The 20,722-nt window shown below is 40.2% G+C and overlaps 1 protein-coding gene across 5 annotated transcripts in view; it reads left to right on the forward strand.

The window, feature by feature from the left end:
* il1rapl2 (interleukin 1 receptor accessory protein-like 2) overlaps positions 1–20,722 on the forward strand; it is a 428,930-nt gene that overhangs the window by 290,075 nt on the left and 118,133 nt on the right. For all 5 annotated transcript variants that reach the window (XM_084352205.1, XM_084352207.1, XM_084352206.1 and 2 more), the window contains 2 exons: positions 2,247–2,433; positions 2,525–2,678. In XM_084352205.1, the coding sequence (XP_084208331.1) occupies positions 2,247–2,433; positions 2,525–2,678 (341 nt within the window). The remainder of the gene's footprint in view (positions 1–2,246; positions 2,434–2,524; positions 2,679–20,722) is intronic.

Consider the following 20,722-nt stretch of genomic DNA (forward strand, 5'->3'; position numbering starts at 1 on the left):
GCATCACACACATCAGAACAAACTTCAAAGTTTGTTCTTTTTATTTCATTAGGTAATTTGGCTCAAGGACATACTGTCACATATGTAACATCATAACAGCAGGATGTTGGGAGATACCTTGGTGACATTAAGAGCTCTAACCCAGCCTGGTCTCATTACCATTGTGTCAGATACCACGTCATGTCCCTCAGCGTCCCGTACGAAGGAGAATGTACCCTTTAGCATCTCTATTAGACAGACTGGGCTTTAAACTTAAATCCAATGTAAACCCCTCTGTGATTTCAAAATGTAGCATGTTTCTGTTGTCATAACAGCAGGTCAGATGTGTGTGGAGGAAGCTTTTTAATTATTAGCCTATCAAAATCAACACACATCAAACAACATCAACCAGGTGCACCTACAGTTTGTACAAAACAAAAGCATAAGGAGGCCTACATAAAATAAGAGAGGTCACATCACAATCTGTGCGTTTATAGGAGAGATGTAATACCGGAGAGTGTCTCTCTCTCTCTGCAGAGCATGTGTGATGGTAGATGGGAGGGGAACAGCGAGGGCTGATTGACGCCTAGTTTATCAGTCGCAGGTGGCTTTGTTCTTGCGGATGGATTCAAAAAATTAAAGTAGCCTATAAAATCCAAATATACCTGGGCGAGCCCTCCAAGTAAATTGTATGTGTGGGAAACACTCGCGTGAATGATGACTGTTAGCACACATTGTGTGTCATTTCTAAAGTTAACTGAATGTGATTTGACCAATTTGCAAACTTTCTGTTTGCTCAGTGTTTAATTAGCAAGAACTAATATTATGGAATTAAGGCACCATGTATTTAAATGTTACACTAATCTTTTTAAAATTTGGTCCATTAGTCATAATATGTGACGTCAGGATTAGTAGTGGTAGTAGTAGTAGTTCATTATCATCATTCATCACAGTGGCTCTGGAAGATGGCTCTTATCATTGAACATGAAAATTAACAATTGACAACAAGAATATTCCCAGAAGTCAGAAAACACAGGCTAAGAGCCGCGCTAATGCTTTAAAAATCTTTTTTAATCTTAATACAGACAGTTTGAGCCTATAAGGCCTTTTAAAGCACAGGTGTGAGTAATGCAGTTAATGACGTCTGTCATGGCTTGCTTGGACACTTGAATAGACCTTTGGTAATGTTATTGGTAACACCAGTGCTTTTCCTCATATGGTTGTCTGGTGTAAAAACAGCCTCTGGAATTAAAATGGCTCAGGCAGACAGCAGGCCGACAAGTTGTGCTACACTGCAGCATATTTTTAACACACCCTTTGAAAAGCAGTGGATTTGATGCGACATTGCTCTGTAGCTCTACCATGCAGCTGCTTTCACGCTCAGTTTGAAAACACTGCAGCTTGATATTAAATACCATTTCATAAGCCATTTATCTTAACAAGGATCCACCTGTAGGCTCTGATTTTAGCAGCTCTGACTCTGCAAAGCTGCAGTTGTCATGTGAAATGACTGCTTTTTTTCTTTCCGATGAAAGTGAGCACAGTTAGCCAGCTTTGTGCTTTTGATCGACAATGGACTTAAGTAATGACTAGCACTGAATTTTTTGCTTCTTAAAGTGGGAAATCAACTTGGAATTTAATAAACCAAATACCGACTTTTACTCTTTGTCATGAGGAACAAATCCACTCAATCTCAACTTGACGTTTTGAAAAAAATAGGTTATGTACAATATAAAAGGAATTGCATTTGTGCCTTTACAGTTCCAGCTTTCATGAAATAATGTTTTCTTTGAGTGTGTTAGAGGTCATACAACCTGCAGTCTGTTCTGGATGGCAATTTCTTCAATGTTGTCAAAGACAGTGAGATGTCAGACGGCCTATAATTTCACCAAAATACCCACAACCGTGCCAACAACAACAATGGTCTACCCAATACTATCACCATGAAAACAGCTCTCAAAATGTTTCACACACACTTCCAGTGGTGTTTTTTACTCTTGGATGAATTCACTCAAAACAGAGTCACTCAGACTCATGTGCTTGACTTGCCTTAGAAATACAGACTGCATATAGTTTCATATAGTTTGTCATTTTTCAGATGTTGAGTCAGGCACATCCACAACTGCAACTTGGGATTTTCTCAGTGATCTTTTACTTTTTCTGAGCCTCTTTTCTCAGGAACTCTGCATATTGCCAAGTTTAAAAGGTATCAGTAGAGGAACATGGTAAACACATTTTCCCAATGTTGTGTTTTATGATCTGTTTAGGAACGCCACATACTGCATGAAAGTGTCCATGTCGATGACTGTGGAGGAGAGTGATGAGGGGAAATGCTTCAGCAGCAAAATCCGCCATCTGGCGAAAGCTGAGATAACCCACAGCAAAATGATCACCTGTCCTGATCTAGAAGACTATTTGGCTCCATACAAGCAACCGCAGATGACCTGGTATAAGGTACAATAAACCCAAGGAAATGAAGAATAACCATATCTAGGTCGTCTGTAGCCTTTTGTACATAACTTGATCAGTCTATGTCTTCTGTCAGGAGTGTGAGCGGGTTAAATGGAGAAGCTCCATCGTAGTAAACACCACACATATCTGGATTCCCGAGGTGGAGGAAGGCGATGGGGGAAATTACACCTGTGAATTACAGTATGGATCCAAACTGGTGCGGCGGACAACTCAACTCAAAGTCACAGGTAGGACACATTGCATGGGTGGATGGGTGGATGTATGGATGAAAAGAAAACAACATTGATTTGAGCTGTACATTTCGTATACCTAGTGCAGAAATATGGAAGACTGTCTACCCGTATAGATTGATGGATGGATCCGTTAAAAATAGGATAGGGAATGATAGGATGGGATGGAATGGTAGGGGTGTGAATGGAAAAAGGATACTATACAATAGACTGAGAAAGCATTGAATAGGCATGAATAGATAGGGGAGGGTAGGATTGGATAAAGTTGGATTAATAATGATTAAACACCATGTAAGCATCTCTGTCACCTCTAGTTACTAACCTGGACCTCGAAACAGCCAGAAGACACTCACCAGCTTTGGCTGCGATCCTGGTCAGGAGGGGTTAGGAGTTCACAGATGTATTTCGGTTTAGGCCCAGTGTAAATGATCTGGTTGCTACTGAAGGGAGGCTAATAAAGAGGTGATGTGGTCACCCTTTCTTTAATTTGTTAAGATCCTTGCTTCAAATTTTTGGACTAATGGTGCGTTTCATTTATCTCGGAAGTTGGAAGTCTGAGCTGGGAATGACATCATACCCGAGTTGTTCCAGTTCCAGTTCCAGTACAACAATTTGGAATGCCAGTTCTAGCCAGGTTTTAAGATTGTTAGCTATTGTTTACAATACCAGTTGATTTACAATGCATTACACGGTATGTTGTGCATACAAACACTGAAGCAACTCATCCACAGATAGAAGCTGGACAGAACTGTTTTTAAGACTGATTTAATGAGACACAAATAAGACAGAAGTGCTAATAAACAGTTTATTCTACAGGTTTCATAGCTGTTGATCCATGAAGCAGCCATCTTGGATTTTGAGGTCAAGGTTGGTGAGGTGCATCCGACTTTCCAAGTCAGAAATCCGACTTCAGGGGTTGTTCCAGTTGAAAACTGGCCAACTGGGAACTCAGACATTTCAAAATAAAACGCACCGTAACTGCAAGAAGTCTGGCTCAAACATGATTAAATGGAGTAACAGCAATCTGAATGGAATGAAATGAAAGCATTAATAACTTACACTACAACCTTGAGCATTAGAGTCAGAAAGGACTCCGAGGTAACATAATTAAAAGAATGCCATCGATATTATGGATAAGGGGAACCTAATGTTATGCTCTCAGATTTGTTGTTATTTAGCTCCAGTAAAATTGTTGTACCTCAAACACTAAACCTGGAAAAGGCTGTTAATGACAGTGACAAGATTGTGATTTTCTCATACAGCTGTAATACTTGACATACAAATACGGTAAACAGAAAACAGTAGTGGACCTAGAATTGAGCCCTGCGGCACACCACAAATGAGATGAGAAGTACAGGAAGAGTCATTTCCAATGGCAATGTTATATATTTTTTCTTTATATAACAAGATATGATGAGTTGGGATGGGATGGGATGGGACGGAACGCATTTGGGAAATACAAGTCTGATAAGATTGATTCCGTCAACTACTGATTGACAGTTCAGATAAATTGGGAAGGTAGTGGGACACCACTGGGTGAGGCATGCACAAACAAACTGTACTTAAAGCTCTGATTTTGTTTGATAGTCTCATTCTCAACTCGTCATATACTGTCGCCTTGGGATGGCGGCCGACTTAGCCTACAATCCAGAAGCGTCAGGATTTGACAGGTTTGGAATGAGACTCGAAATTCTTAAAAATGTAGTTTTAAGTATCAGTTCAATCATTCTGATTCTGATTCTACTGAATTGATCAATTACATGTGCACAACATTACTCCCAGTGGTTTTGGGCAAACTGACTGCCATCAGAGAAACAGAGTGGACTTGAACCATGACAGGAATATGTATTCTGTCTGCTTTTAATATGCGATGGATCTCACTGACTCCAGAGCATCCATTATTTTGACAGATGCCTAGACTCAGCAATACATCATTCATCATTACTACAGCACTTTTAAAGTTTCCTTCAATGTACAATACACACCTAAAACAACTGGGTATATTCACAGTCCTGGCACCATTTTGTGCATTTGTATTTGACTTAAACATACGGTCCCTCTGACTGTTTGCACATTCCTGCTTGTAGTTGGTTTTTGTGCCATGTGCAGTATGCATGTTGGTGCCTCCAAGCATTGACAATATACCATGCTTATTTTCTATGACAAACACTTTAACATGCATCCTGCCTTTTTCTCCACACATTCAAATGTTGTTTTGCAGTTCCTTAAAGAGACAGGAGCAAAAACGTAGTGTGTCAGACAGAATACAGTGCTGCAGCATTGGACAGTATGAGAAAATGGATGCGTTTTTTTGAGCATTAAAGCATGTAAACCTATTCTAGTTGTAACCCAAAATAAAAGTATGAACCTGAAAATATGCATTATATGTCTCCTTTAAAGAGCGCAAGAGCCTCTTTCTAAATTTGAATTATATTAGCAGAAGCCAAATTATCTCTGTTAATTAACCCATGGAAAAAAATATTGTATATCCTATAAGTTCAACACGTATGTTTGGCATATGTGTCATTGCATCATATATCAAATAGCAAATGCAGATGCCACATTAAAACAAAACAATTTCAGCTACCTAAAGTCAGGAAGGGAATCATGCTTAAAGAGAATATGTTTTCTAAAGACAGGATGTGGGTACATCTCACTCCAAGGGAAACCAAAATATGCAAATATGTTCAAAGAGATGCTTTACGTCATCAGCCTGAATTTACATAGCATGGTAAATCATCAGGTTTCAAATTGGGACCCTTGGGTTTGATGTCAGCATAAGGCAAACCATGACCAATATAATGTGACAAACCTGAAAAACCCAACATCCGTTTGATTGTTCTTACCATACGCTGACTTTACATCATGAAGTTTTATTTCTGCCTAAGAAGGCAACTAAACTCCACATGCTACTCAATAGTCACTCTCCATTATCCCTGCATTGTTATGTGGTCACCATCAGATAAGTTACAGAAGCGAGCAGGGAATCAAACTAACATATGGTGAACTCAGTGATGTAATACAAGCATGAATGGATGTGTCTGTGTGTGTATCTCTGACTGTGCGTGTCAGCTGGATGCTGCATACGCCAACTGCCGTGAGGCCAATTTATCTTGTCCTGTTTAGGGAGCTGGAATATGTCTCTTATTACTTTCTTTCCTCATTCAGCCTCTCTCTCCCCTCCTCTCTATATTCATCCACATTTAGATCTCTGCCGCTTTCTGTCTGCCTCTTTTCTCTCCATTTCAACACACGGAGCTCAGGGCTAATTCTTTGGTCATTCCAGGCCAGTGCTCATGACCGGCGGCAAGATTTGCGTGCATGCATGAATATGTACTATATGTGAGTGTATCTGTGTGCATCTTTGACGTCTGACTAGGTGCAAAAGTAAACAGACAGATTTGTGGAGGATTTACTATGTCATGGTACTTCAGCGTTTCAGCAGCAACATTTGCTGTTGTAAAGGATTCATCGTTCTCACATGGTGCAAACAGGGATTTCTTCAACTTCAGCTCAGTATTTCTGACAGCACAGTGAAACCAGCATCTGAGACATCTGTCAGCGTGTGCCAGGCCTTGGCTAAACATCTCTGTCCTTGATTCTGTAGTTAGGTCTGTGTCTCTTGGCAGCAGGTTTTATCGCCGTGCTTTCAACATTAAATGGAGATTAAAGTAAAGACACAGGCAGAGCCTGCAGATCAGCTGCTGGCTATGATGTTGATTCCAGTAAAATACACTTAGCTGAAAAGAAGTTCTGGAAATAGACCCAACGTTGGCTTGGAGACTGAGGAAAAACCTGCGTTCTAAATGTCACTCTCTCAATGGGTTTCTTTCAAAGCGTCTTACTGTTACTTCTTAAACATTTACAGCTTTTAATTAACTGCTGCACCCGAGGGAAGTGTACGCTAAAGCTGGGGTAATCTCTTGTGTTTACAATGCTGCTCACACTGTCAATTCTCAGCCACAGGATGGTTTTGGGTCTAGATCAGGGGGTCTAAATGTTTTCCCTTAGAGAGCCAAAACGGAAACTTTATGGTGGGCCACAGGCAAAAAGCAAACACCTGTTTTATTGTATTGTTTTGAGAGATCTGAAGTTTATTTAAAGCAACATTAACCTGAAAAACAGCTTGAGAATCATTTTGATGGTACAATGTCTTGTAAAAGGGTGAATGGTGTCTCTATCACTTATTGTAACTTAAGTGAGAGGGTAGGATCACAGTGTTACATACATGATTACTTCAAGATACAAGTTTTCAACACATAACAATGTTATGGCGTAATGAGTTTTGTTAGTAAGGACCTACATTACCTCTGACAAATTGTTACAGACCTGGGATTTGTTTAAATGGCAGTGGTGTTGCACATGCCAAATAGCATAAAATGCTAATTTCTACACGACATTGCTTTAAGTGACTGTCTTTCCAAAGTGTCAATTTTCTGCCATGTTCAGATTATGAAAAAAAAAAACATCATTAGGGATCCTGCATAAACATTATTATAATTTTAGAAACAGCGTGGAGCCCAAATTCAACCGTATGGCGAGCCAACTTTGGCTCTTGGCAACCCTGATCTGGACCAATTGTGCAACATGTGCAAGGCTTGCTTTGCTTCACCGTAGGTCTAAATACCTGCTGTCCTGAGGCTACTGAAGGTTTAATATTTCAATGAAAGAGGAAATATAAAAGTGTTTTCCTTTTTTTCTTTATTTGCCAAAAATGCACCTTAAGACCAAATGAAAAAAAGACTTAGTGTGTGACACTGACACTGTGTGAAGTGAATGGTGCATGTTGGTATTTGTGGTGTTTGTGATCTGTTAAACTATAGCATGCAACCTGCAACTTCGGCTGACTTGCACTCTGCAGATGTACTATATGCCCTAGAACAAGATGACCCTATTTATAAGATGATCTGTTTTCTTTCATACAAATTCAATGTAAAAATGCCAGTCACTTCGTCTCACTTCCTCCTGTCAGGCTCTTTGAATGTGGCTGTTATCAGTTTTTTGACCGTCATTTTCAAGCTCAGCATCATGACATTCTGTGACACTGGTAATTCTTGGCCGCTTGACTGATGATTCTGTCCCAGTCCTGCACTAAAGATGGCAGGAGATGATTTTGACTCACGATTTAAGTCGTCAGGAATTCATTTCCTCCGTGGCAGCCAAACACATTACAGTCCTGTATGTATAGGCTGACTAGACACTTTTAGTTTGACGAACTTTGAAACACTTTGAGCGGACTTGAAGAGACTTTCTTGTCTTGTGCTCAGATATAAAAAAAAACTGTATTTTTGGGATGTTTTCAGTTTCTTGAAAAACATGTCTTTTATTCAGGCCAATACTGTATTACTGATGAAAATACACAGAGCAAACTAGCGCCAGTAACAGCAGGCGTTCACTATTAAATGCCTAACGTACAGCTTGTGATATGGCACCTTTCAGATTATTGTAATGGCAATACAATTGTCAAACATATGAAACAAACCTGGGAAAATTGGTGCAGTCTATTAGTAGTTCCATTGCCCATTCATGTCAATGACCCAGATCACAACTATGGGAGAGAGGGAGAAAGACAGAGAGGTACATAAATCGATTGCTTTTGGGACTTAAAGTACACAGAGGGGTCTCATAGGTGGAGGACAGAAAACTCAATCAAGACATGCACCAGACTACATTAATTAAAAAACACAATACAAATGGTTCTGCAAGTTTTAGCAAGCTAAATAAGAGTTCTTAAGACCCCAGTAAATAAATACCGTAATATGTTCAGAGCTTCTGTACTCTCTCTCTCTGCACTCTCTACTGCTGTACTCAGTTATTAATTAGAATAATGCTAATCTATGCAATGTGAACAAGGACCAATGAAAACACCCGTTACTTAAACAGAGGAATATCACGTTCGAAAATAAACTTCTAACTACTATTATTATAATAATTGTTCAAAGGCAGTTTCTGTCTACTGCTCTGTGGTCTTTGAATAGTGTGTGTGTGTGTGTGTGTGTGTGTGTGTGTGTGTGTGTGTGTGTGTGTGTGTGCGTGCGTGCGTGCGTGCGTGCGTGCGTGCGTGCGTGCGTGCGTGCGTGCGTGCGTGCGTGAGTGAGTGTGTGTGTGTGTGTGTGTGCAGTCATTAGCATGCAGTTGTTAGTAATGCTGTCTGATCTGTCTGGTGATCAGAGAGCACGCAGTCATATAGTATTACCACTGTAGCCTGGGGGAGAAATGGGCTCCACAATAGATCACAGAGTGAGACACACAGAAATACTTAGGGAAATGCAAACACACACAAACAAATGGAGCACACACACACGGTCCGCTGGGTAGAACATATCTGATCAGGACAGAGCAGGGACAACTTGGGGTCAGTGAAGGAGCATCGAGGGAGGGATGTGGGGAGGAACAGAGAGAAATAAATAAGAAAAGTGAAGTAGGATTTTGAAAAACAGAACAAGAAAGGAACAGGGATTAACCAGACAACAGAGTGAAATAAGGTGGAAAGGGGGAATTAATGCAGGAAGTTAGTTCTTGATAGTCCTTATCTCGGGTTCTGCTCTATCGATTTTCATCATTTGTTTTTCAACAATTCAGAATGAGTCCAACAGTGTTGTTTGGGTGAAATGCTAGACCAGTAGGCTGCTTTTCAAAACCATTACCAACAATGCAACTTAGTTGCTGACACCCCTTTTCAACAAAGGCGGTACAGGTGCTGGCTCAGAGCCAGGAAAACTGGCTCCAGAGGGGCAACACTTTCTGGTCTACAACAAAGAACCACATACAGTCATGGTCAATAGTTTACAAAGTTTACATGTATATGATGGCAGTCGTCAGTTCCAATGATTTCTACAGCTCTCTTTTTTTTTTTTTTTTTGATGAATGACAGGAACACATACTGCTTTGTCATAAAAAAAAGTTTGGTTCAGTAATGAATTTATTATGGGTCTTCTGAAAATGTGACCAAATCTGCTGGCTCAAAAATATACATACAGTAACTTGAACAGTCAATTTAGGTGATTATAGAAGTTGTGTGAATCAATTTTTCTTTATAGCCTCTTAACTTCTTCTGAGTGATTCTGATTGATAACAGCTTGGTGACTTTTCTGGGCCCATTTTAATAGGGTTTGTTTGATACACCCACTAGACTCAGCCACAAACACTACAATGGGAAAGTCAGAAATCAGTATTGACCTGAAAGAGCACAGTATTGATTTGATCAGGAAAGTCACTTGGAGCCATTTCAAAGCAGTTACAGGTCCCAAGATCAACTGTACAAACAGCTGTTTGTAAGTATAAAGTGCATGGCACGGTTGTGTCACTGCCACCATCAGGAACAAAACACAAACTATCCCCTGCTGCTGAGAGAAAACTGGTCAGGATGGTCCAGAGTCAACGAAAAACCACCAAAGCAAGTCTGCCATGAATTAAAAGCTGCTGGAAGACAGGTGTCAGTGTCCACAGTCAGGTGTGTTTTGCATCAACATGAGCTGAGAGGATGCTGATCACATGGACAAAGACAAAACCTTCTGGAGGAAAACTTGCTGACCGGCAATATGTTGGGAGGCAAGAAGGTGAGGCCTTTAACCCCAAGAACACCATACCTACCGTCAAGCATGATGGTGGTATTATTATTCTGTTGGGCTGTTTTGCTGCCAGTGGATCTGCTGCTCTGAAGAAAGTAAATGGAACAATGAAGAAGGAGGATTAACTCCAAATTGTTCTGGAAAACCTAAAATCATCAGCAGAAGATTGGCTCTTGGGTGCAGTTTGGTGCTTCGACAGGACAATGTTCCCAAACACACATCAGAAGTGGTAAAGGAAATGCTAAATCAGGCTAGAATGGAGGTTTTAGAGTGGTCTTCCCAAGTCCTGACTTGAACCCCATTGAGAACATGTGGACTGTGCTGAAGAAACAAGTCAGTGCCAGGAAGCCAACAAATTTAGTTGAACTTCACAGATTCTGTCAAGAGGAGTGGTTATAAATTCAGCCAGAGGCCTGCCAGAAGCTTGTGGATGCCTATCAAAAGCACCTAACTGAGGTGAAAATGGCCAAGAGACATTTAACCAAATATTAGAATTACTGTATTTATATTTTTGATCCAGCAGATTTGGTCACATTTTCAGAAGACCTATAATAAACTCATTACTGAACCAAACTTCATGAATGTTTTTTGTGACAAAGCAGACAAAACATTGGAACTGAAGACTGCCATGATATACAATTTCTTTACGTGTGTGTAATTAAACTTTTGACCGCGACAGCAAGTCAGGGGCTGGGGGCAGGGTTATCATGTACTAAAAACCACAGCTAGTGTAGCTCATACTGACTTATCCATGGGAGAATAAGGAAAACATTTTAACCATTTGTATTATTACTATTTAACTTAAAGCAACAGTGTTCTCAGGACCAGTCAGGCTTGGATGCAAATGTAGGCATGTAAAGCTAGGAGCAACACTTGGAATTGGAGATGCATAAAGTGTCTGAATGATGTGACTCTATGGAGGCTCTCATGCCCGTGGAAAAGCAAACCGGTTCTTAAAAGGTTCTCAGGTTGAACCAACTTTGAACTCGTGCTAGCACCAACCCAGAACCAGCACTTGGTTCACTTTGGTCAAAAAGGGGTATGAGTGACATGACTGAAGGCAATTTATCAGATTACATTCAGCTTCCTCCAGAGCCAAAAGGTCACATCAACATGAATATAGCCAATCTACGATGCTCCAGTTAGTATTCCAAAAAGGTCTGAAAATGTTAAAACCATTGAAGCAATCGTGGATCTAATCCAGTCTATCGTAGTCTCTGTGAAGGAAATGTTATCCTGTTTAGCTTAATTTAATTTGGCAATGAAACTTGAGCTTGCTTGCATCGGTTGGCAACTAATATTTTGGCAGCGGTTAAATCTGCCTACATAATAAAGCGATAAGAAACAGATGCATCTAATCCTGTGTCACTATATAAGAAAAGCAGAGCAGGAGAAAAGGAAACACTTTCCTTGACAGCGGTTGTAAGGGCAAATGTCAGAGTTGAATTTTATCATGTTAAAATTTCAATGTATCAGATTCTTTGTTTTATGATCAAATACCTGCAAAACTAATGAAACCTCAATAGCCTTCATTGTACTAATGTAGCAGATGTTGGCATGCTCATAAGCTAAACTAGGATGGTGAACGTGGTAAACAGCTTAGCATCTGTCTGTTATTATTGTCCTTCTGACTGAGTTTGCATTCTGATATTGGCATTAAACCCAAAGCTGTGCAGCGTCAGAGAGCCGATAGCATGACTGTAGATATTTCTAGTCTTGTCTCAAGTTTCAAAGTTAAACTGGAGGGAGAGATAAACTACAAAACATAGACTCAGTGGATGAAAAACTAAACTAAAAGATACAAGGACTGATAGAGTAAAGGGACAGAGATGTAGAGGACTGGGCCAACCTTGTAAGTGCATACGGCAGAATAGATATGTCAGTGAATCATAAATTAGTATAAATTATGAAATAATATTACGCTATAACAATGGAAAGGATTAAGTGGAAAATTGGAAATAAGTCAAACTGTTAAATAGAATAAATACATGATAACAGAGGGTTAATAAGAATCCTCCATAAAGCCAGAGGTGAGCTCTGCATTTCAACCCTGATTTCCATCTTCATCAAAGGAATTAATTCTCCAAAAAGATCAAACGATAGATTCTTAGGCAAAGCTAAAGACCGTTTTTATAGAAAGAATTTTGTGCCGACAGACAGACAGAGAGAGAGAAACAGACAGAGTGAACTCTCTAATCTTGTTTTTATATCTGTCATGTCCCACAGTGAAGAGCTCCATCAGCCCTGAGCTGCCTTCAGGAGCAATCTGCTACCTACAGCACCACAGCTCTGTGTGTGTGCGCGTGAGTGTGTCTGAGAGTGCTTGTGTGTGTTGCCTGCGAGCCTGCGCTTACAAACATAAGTAGGAGTATTCTGATCTATCTGACGCGGTGTGTGTGTGTTTGCTCTTGTCTTAAAGTGTGTTATACAGGGAGAAAATCAAAATGTGGTTGTACATGTCAGGAAATGGACAATAAAAGCATCAAGGATCAGACTGAAGGCATGTCATGTCCTTATACAACACAGGGTTGCATAATGAAATGAAAGTTTGTAACTCCTTCATGCTACACAGACATAGAAAATATATACAATTATTTAAATGCATATACTCATAAACACTTTTTTTTCAGGGTGAATGTAAGCAGCAACAAGATGGTGATGATAATGTGGTCGGCATATTCACATCAAAAGCTTGACACCAGGTTAACACTTTCTATCAACTTTGACTTTGTTTGAGCACCAAGCAAAAATGTAAACACAGAGTCCACCTCTACTCGTACTGCTGTAGTCCTGCACTCTGTCCGTTCGGAATAACGTCCACCCTTCGAAGGCGACAGCTTGATCCTTGATGTTGTGGTGGATACAGGTCTCTGTGAAGATGTTGGCACAACTCATGTCTCTGATTTCACATTGCCTGGCCAGCCTGAGTCCCATTTGTCCATTTCATTTTCCTCAAATAATTCTAAAATATCAGTTTAACAATTTGAGTGAAAAGTTGAATCTGAAAAATGTCCATGAATCTTCAGAATTTGATATGGCCCCATTTTGTTTTAATGACAGCATGAACTCTGGCTGGCATGGCCTCCACAAGTTTGCGCAGAACCTACTGACACCTCAAAGTTTCGCAAGAACTGCTCAAATACCAAAGAAGACCAAAGAGTCCTGACTGTCCTGATTTTCCACCACAGTCACCGGAACTTCAACCCCATTAAACATTTATGGGGGCGCCTGCCTTCTGTGATATCACAAGAAGCTCTTTGGATCATTGTCAGATCATACTGGGATGACATGAGTCATCATGTTTTACACAAACTTGTTGAGTCCATAACAGCTTGAGTAAATGATCTCAGTAAAGCAAAAGTGGGGAATAACAAATACTAAGATAGATTCAAAGATTCAACTTTTCACCTAAACTGTTTAGCTGATATTATAATTTGTAATGACAAAAAAATAGTATGACATTCAGAACAAGTGCAAAATACAAGTATTTTGATGATTGGTCTCAGACTTTTAGTAATCCAAAACATTGTTCACCAAAAACACTTGTTTACAGAGCCCAGATCGCTGTAAGATTAAAAGTTCAATTTTTGACGGTAGGGCACATGTCACGCCAGCATTTTGTTGCCCATACAGATGGCCACAGATACAGATCAGGTTTTCCTCACTGGTCTGCATTATTTTGGTATTCTTACAGTGAGCTTGACTAGATTGGATTAGACTGGATTTAAGTAGAAAAGAGGGGAAGCACAGCAGGGGCTCAAAAGTATAACAATCAAGTAATGCAGTGCAAATTTGATATCTGTGATTCCTTTGACACCTGCTGGTTTGAAGGCACACCATGCATTAGTAATCTGTACTTCTTCAGCTACTACTGCTCTTGTGGCTGTGAAGTAAATGATTGACATCCATCATATTGCTATCAGTATGTGCCCTGATGCACTCAGTGGTGGCTACATCTGCTGGATGGCACAGTCTTTCACCCAACTGCTCGTCAGTACCAGCTGCTGGTCTGGCAGCTCTTGGCCTAAGAGCTCATTGTACTATGATACACTGAGAGAGACCACTGTTCAAGATGCCATTTTTAACAGGGATATTTTCAAGCTTTGTCTATGGCGACAGAACTAGGTAAGCCAAAACGTGATTTTTTTTTCCTAGCCTTAACCAAGTGGGTTTGGAGCGTAAACCTAACCAGACCAACCAAGAACAACGTTGTCACAACATAAAATTGAACCCAAAAAAAATGTCAAGCTGCAACATAAAGAAATTTAAAGTTTAAACAACTTTTAAGAAACATTGCCACCATTTATTCTGGCAATTAGGTTTCACACGTTATGATGGGTCACAAACATTTCCTCCATCACAAAATCATTGAGCGCAAATGACCAAAAATTGTAGACCGCTTCCATATCATTCACTGTGGATCTCTGAGTAAATATTGGTTCAAGATAGACCACACCAGCATCACATCTGAGAGACGAACACAACACTCTAGAGCACAGTTCCGTATAATATCAGTACAGTGTCTTTTTGCCCAGTCACATTTCCCCCCTTGGCCCTACCACTTTGCCCTACCCCTCCAGGGTGTCCCTGTTCTTGGGATAGAGGGGTTGGGTGAAGTGTTAGGGCTACATTAAATTTTTTCAGAGGCACATTTCAGACAGAGGGTTATGAGAACTCACTGTTATTTCTTTGTATTATGGTCCTTTTCTTTATAACAAGCACAACACAATCAGTAAACATCGGTAAAACGATTGCTGTTGTCACACACTGTTTACACTATTATTTCTTGCTTTTTACTAGCAGTAATAAAAAGAAATGATTAAACTCGACTATTTATTGATTATACATACATTAATCAGGATTAACAATGTATTAGTAAAGTCAAACGTGTTAAAATATTTCCAACAGTTCTGCTCTTATAATATCAGTGCAGACTGGCAGGGAAGGAGCACAGGTTGCCAATGTTAGCCTATAAAACACCAAAGCAGTGTGAGGGGTTGGGGTCAAACTTGTAAATGGGATTGGGCCTTTGATATCTACCCAAGAGAGCTATCTCAGACTAACTGCAAGTTTAGGGCTTACTCGAGCTATTATGTTCTATATGTGGCCCAACAGGTAAATTTGGTCTCCTAACCCTAACCCATCACACAGGCATTTTAGATGAATTAGATGCATACACTTTGAAATGCAATTGGTACAGAGAGCAGAGCTCCACCCAAAGCCTGACTAACTGCTTAATGAATAAGGAAAAATGGAAATATAAAGAAGAAACACCAAAAAAAAACTGTCCACGCTGAGGTCTGAAATGACTGATGACACTTGACAAATGAAAACCAAACTTCCACCTCATAGACTTACCATGTTGTAGGCTACCTCCATGAATATCATGCATTGTTCCAATTTCAAAATACAATCCCATATCTGTTATATAATCCGTTTTATATGTATCTGAGACTGTACAATATTCATAACAATAACCATATAATTTTTGCATAATCTTGATTGACTCAATAAACAATATTTTAAACAACCTATTATGCATCAAAGTAGCACTCTGCCCTCCCGCCCCATGCTTGAACTGCATTAGCTCTAGCTTCCTAGCTTTTCTTTAAACCCTTTCAAGTCACTCTGATTTATCTTTGCCACAAGACATGGCACCTACAGCGATTTAGCATCAGTTCAACTTCACTTATGTCCTTTCATTAACCTTGTATGCAATTGTGCCAGCTCTAAAATTTGTCAGTCGTTCTGAGCACGGCTTCGTACCACCTCTGTAAGTTACCTGACAGTTCTGTCCTCTCATTCTGTTCTAAATCTCTGAGATAATCCAGTTAGCAGTCATTTTCCAGACTTTCAGTAGGTGACATCATCGCCTAATCTTGTTCTTCTACGCACTTTGTCTCAACCAATTCTTCATTATGAACCCAGCCCGTCTCTCTCTCTCTCTCTCTCTCTCTCTCTCTCCTCTTCTTTCCTCAGTCTCACTCCACCCGTAGCCATTTTTCCAAAAAGTCTCATCCATATTTTAGAGGCATTTCAAAGTAAAATGTGTGTTAGCAAAGCACACAGCATTCAGGCTAGATTTAACACTGTTGAGGATCTCTGTGTTAAGAGGAGTGTTTGTGTTTGTGTGGGCGACAGAAGGACAGACAGACAAAAAAAATAGAGGGTATTTGCTGTGGTGCAACATATTTGTAACCTCCTTTGACTAATGTTAAGCCTAATACAACATTACTTACCCTGCACGACAGTTTTACACACACACACACATGCTCTCTCTAGGACACAGGATGCACTAAAAGATTCTTTGTCTTGCTCTGTCTACATCTGTTACCGTCGGTCTCTCCACCTTTCTTTAATGGTCCACTCCTTTCTTCCATCCCTCTCTTTCTCTGTCTGCCTCCTCCTCTTCAGTTTTCCCTCCGTCGCTTTCATTTCTTTCAGTGCCGCGTTTCGTTCTTCCCTTCATCTCTGTTACACTTTTACTCTCTATCTATCTCTTGCTCTTCCTCAATTCGACACACTGTGTATTGTATGTGTGTGTGTGTGTGCGTGCATGTGTGTGTGTGCTTGCGTTAAGGGCCCATGACCTAGTTAGAGACTCACCTCCTAATTCATTGTGAAATTGGCTCTGTTCTCCAAAGACAGAGGGGCTCGGTGAGGTTACTACACACACACACACACACACACACACACACACACACACACACACACACACTTCCCATTATCATGACTTTGCAACTTAAGCAGAAAGCAAGACAGAAAGATCGCGACAGACACAATGTAAGAGACAAACAAGACTTTATTCCAGGGTTGTTTTCGGGTGTCTGTGAGGGAGAATTCATTTATTTAAATGTTAGCGCTCATTCACTGTAACGTTTCAAAGATGCATGATGCCAATTTTAGCATTCATCGTCTCGGTTTACATCCCCAAACCAATGCATGCTATTGGACTCAGGGCACAGTTGTATTTCTAAAAAGGTCACGGCATCGAGGTGCTGGGAGCTCTTTTCACCCGGCAGTGATGCAGATGACTGAATGTCGGTGCTTAACATTTCCTCTCAACTCATATCAGATCTCTTTGCTCAAACTGAAATACGATGCTTTAACTGCAAAATGAAGAGTTTCTTAAATGCATCTCAAAGAGCTTGTTGAGCAGGTCCCCTCCCCACGTGTATTAAGGCATTTAAATCTTTAATATGGCACTAAGTCCCCCTCCTTTATCTACTGGACACAAGATGTCTAAGCTGACACGCCAGATGGTTTGTTCCACAAAAATGTTTGTTTCACAAATCCATCTGCAAAGGAGCGCTTTCAAAAAAACTTCCACCAATCAGGTCAAGAATAGGAGAGCGCTACCAGCTGTGCCAGTTGCTAAATCAAATTCTTACTGAAGCCGGTCGGGAGAAGAGTGAAAACAACTTTTCCATCAAGAAAAGCCTTCAGATCCGTTCTCTGCTCTGCTTCTTCTTCTTTGTCCAGTTCTGAGAAAACTGCTGCTATGGCAGCATCCACGATAACCTCTTTGGGGGGCACCTTTGTTTACAAGCTAGCAGTTGCTTCTCTCTATTCCTTCAAAAGATGCTGATTGGCCTAATCATTTTTTGACTAGCCACAAGCCCATAGCTTGAAGGCTGGCAAGATGGATTTACGAGATTACATACCTGTGATCTGGCGAATCCACAGCCCCTACTTCACTGTAACTTCCATTCTCAGCAGATGTGCTCTGGATGCTTCAAAACCCACATCGCACTTGTGTATACTGAATATTGGACCTGGATTGGCTTCCAAATTATTTGTGATGTCACAAATCATGCTTGTAGGCCCGTCTCTAAAAAGAGAAAATGTACACTTAGTACAATGAATGTGAAAATAGCCTTCTGTCAAAACAAAGAAGAAAAAGACATTTTTGGCTGGAGGGGGGGACATTTTTCAGAAAAGTACTGTTATCAAAGGTCATAATGATGTTAAACTGTGTCTGAATATGAGAAGAGAAACTAAGAGGGTTTTTGTGAAAATTCACACCCAAGGTGCGAAGAAGGTTAAGAAGAAGTAGTTTATTAATCCCTGTTGGGCAAACTCATTTTTTACACTCCTGTTAGTTTTTTATTACACACCAAAAAGCGCACACACACACACACACACACACAACCGAAAAACATTTTTGGAGAGTTGTCAGAGTGATTGGGCTGCAACATAGTTAGTGCGCGAGGTGCCCTTGAGCAAGGCGCCAAACCCCTTACTGTCTGGAGCACAGCTGAAGTTAATATTAAGAGAGAAAATGGTTTTCTCCCCCCGATGAAGAGAGGAGAAGTACAGGTGACATTGGAATAGCACCACATAACCTCTTCGGGAGGAGGCTGAGGTAGATGATGGAGTGTACAAAGTGTTTAACAAATGACACTGCTCAGCGTACTGTCTCCAGTCAGCATTTGTTCCTTTAAACACTGACCACAATCTTCCACCAACTTTAACCAAGTAGTTTTTGTTTCCAGTAACCGAACCATAGTGGTAATCAATCGGTTTGTGATGACCATATAGTCTTTCTGACTGTATTGATTTTGTTAATAGGGGCATCAGGTCAGAAAACACTTCTATGGGTAATTAATGAAGGCTGACAGACGATTTGTTTTTTAGGGATTAAGACTTGTTGCATTGCTGGTCTATAAAAATGCAGAGGTCTGCTATGTGATTCTGTTCACGTTACATGCATTTGATTTGGCAAGTCCCACTTAACACAGGGGTCAAGATGGTAAAAGGCAGTTACTTATACTGACAGTTAATTGTATCCCCAACATATTCAGATGGTCCAACAGGACCTCCAAATTAAATGGCAAATTGCCCTCCAGGCCTACTCAAATACGTTTTCTTTGATCTGACACTACTATCACAAGGATAATATCATTTGACAGTGCCATCCAAGGTACAAAAACAACTTGGTTACCCCTTGCTTCCACAAGGCATGTCCTCCACACGACCCCATATCCCTCTGGGAGCATTTCAGAAGCAGAGCGTCATGCTTGTCTGATGTTTTTGACTTGCTCAGATTGAGTTTATTTCATTATTTTGTTTCCTAAGTGTACTTGGATAAGATGATAAAACCAATGTTGACTATCAGTAGGAAACAAGAGCCAACACCAAGTCCTGTGTCAAAGTCCATGGTTTCATTGACGGTACCATCCTTCTGACATCCTCTTTATGCGGACGTTGTGGCTGTATAACGGCTTGACAAATTTCCCCCACCCAACGGACGCGAGTGAAGATTCTTCTGGCCGCCAGAGGGCTTTGTTACTAAACTGTCAAAATGACACGATAGCTGTTGTCATCTTTCATGGGAGGACAGTCTTGGATGCTTCCTGTGTAATACATCCCGAACTGTTTGAATTAATGTGGTCTGTGACCAGCAGGAGAGCAAATTACTGTTTTAAAAGGCTAGTAACTGAGATTACACTTGTAACACGTAGGATATCACCTGGACAAACACAGATACACACAATGAGAGAAGAACCATTGACTATCAAGTTGCTTCATGTTTGGTTGCATTTATTTGACCTACTTCGGTAATATTCTCCAGCTAGAGTGAGCACCCTATGTTGAAAATATTCTATTTATTTATTTATCTTTTATCATTTGCATACAGAACAGCTGTGGTGCCTTGACACGTATATAATACAGATTCCCCAAGATATGTATGGCACTTTAATGTACCTGACAAAAAGCATTAAACTGGCTGTCTCATCCATGTGACGATTAATGGGAATGTGTATCTGACAAATGTCCTTAAAATAACCTCAGTAATACATTCATAACAGTGCAAATTTATGCTAGCAACAGTTAAAACCATTGTGTTATTCGGTTGGATAAAGGCAGTTTACTGTTAGAATTGTAAACAACATCTAAACAGGCTGCGATGAGGCATTTGTCAGTTCTGACTGTTCAGACTTTTTCTTTTTGGAAACAGACAGACAATGCAAGACTAAGAGGAAGGATAAGAGACAGCACAGATAGTGTGCCGAGTTTCAACTCATAATATCCTTGAATCAATAAATCCTGGTAATGGAATTTGGGTGGTATACTCCATCACACATCCCATGTTTTCATTTGGATTTAACCTCAACCCTAACGCTTCTAATCCTAATCCCACTTTGTTTTTCCTTGATTTTTATAGTTTATTTCTGATTTAGGGGATGAAGTGATCCGAGGTACTGTGTTGCATAATTGATACATTTTTATAGAAAGCAATGCCATTTGTTAGTCCTCTGTAGCTCTGGACAGTGGTAAAGAATTACTAATTTAGCTTTACCAATATCTATAGTAGTTCACAAGACTTCTGGGCACTCAAAGCAAATAAACTAATGAACTAATAAGAGAGTTTACAACCACGCTTGATGCTATAGTTTCCATCCGAAGAAAACTAAACTGCTAGATAAACCAAACTACTGCTTGAATTGAAATTTGGCCACATTATGG

Source organism: Pagrus pagrus (genome assembly GCF_965226575.1).
Source record: "Pagrus pagrus genome assembly, chromosome: 5".
Classification (NCBI taxonomy): domain Eukaryota; kingdom Metazoa; phylum Chordata; class Actinopteri; order Spariformes; family Sparidae; genus Pagrus; species Pagrus pagrus.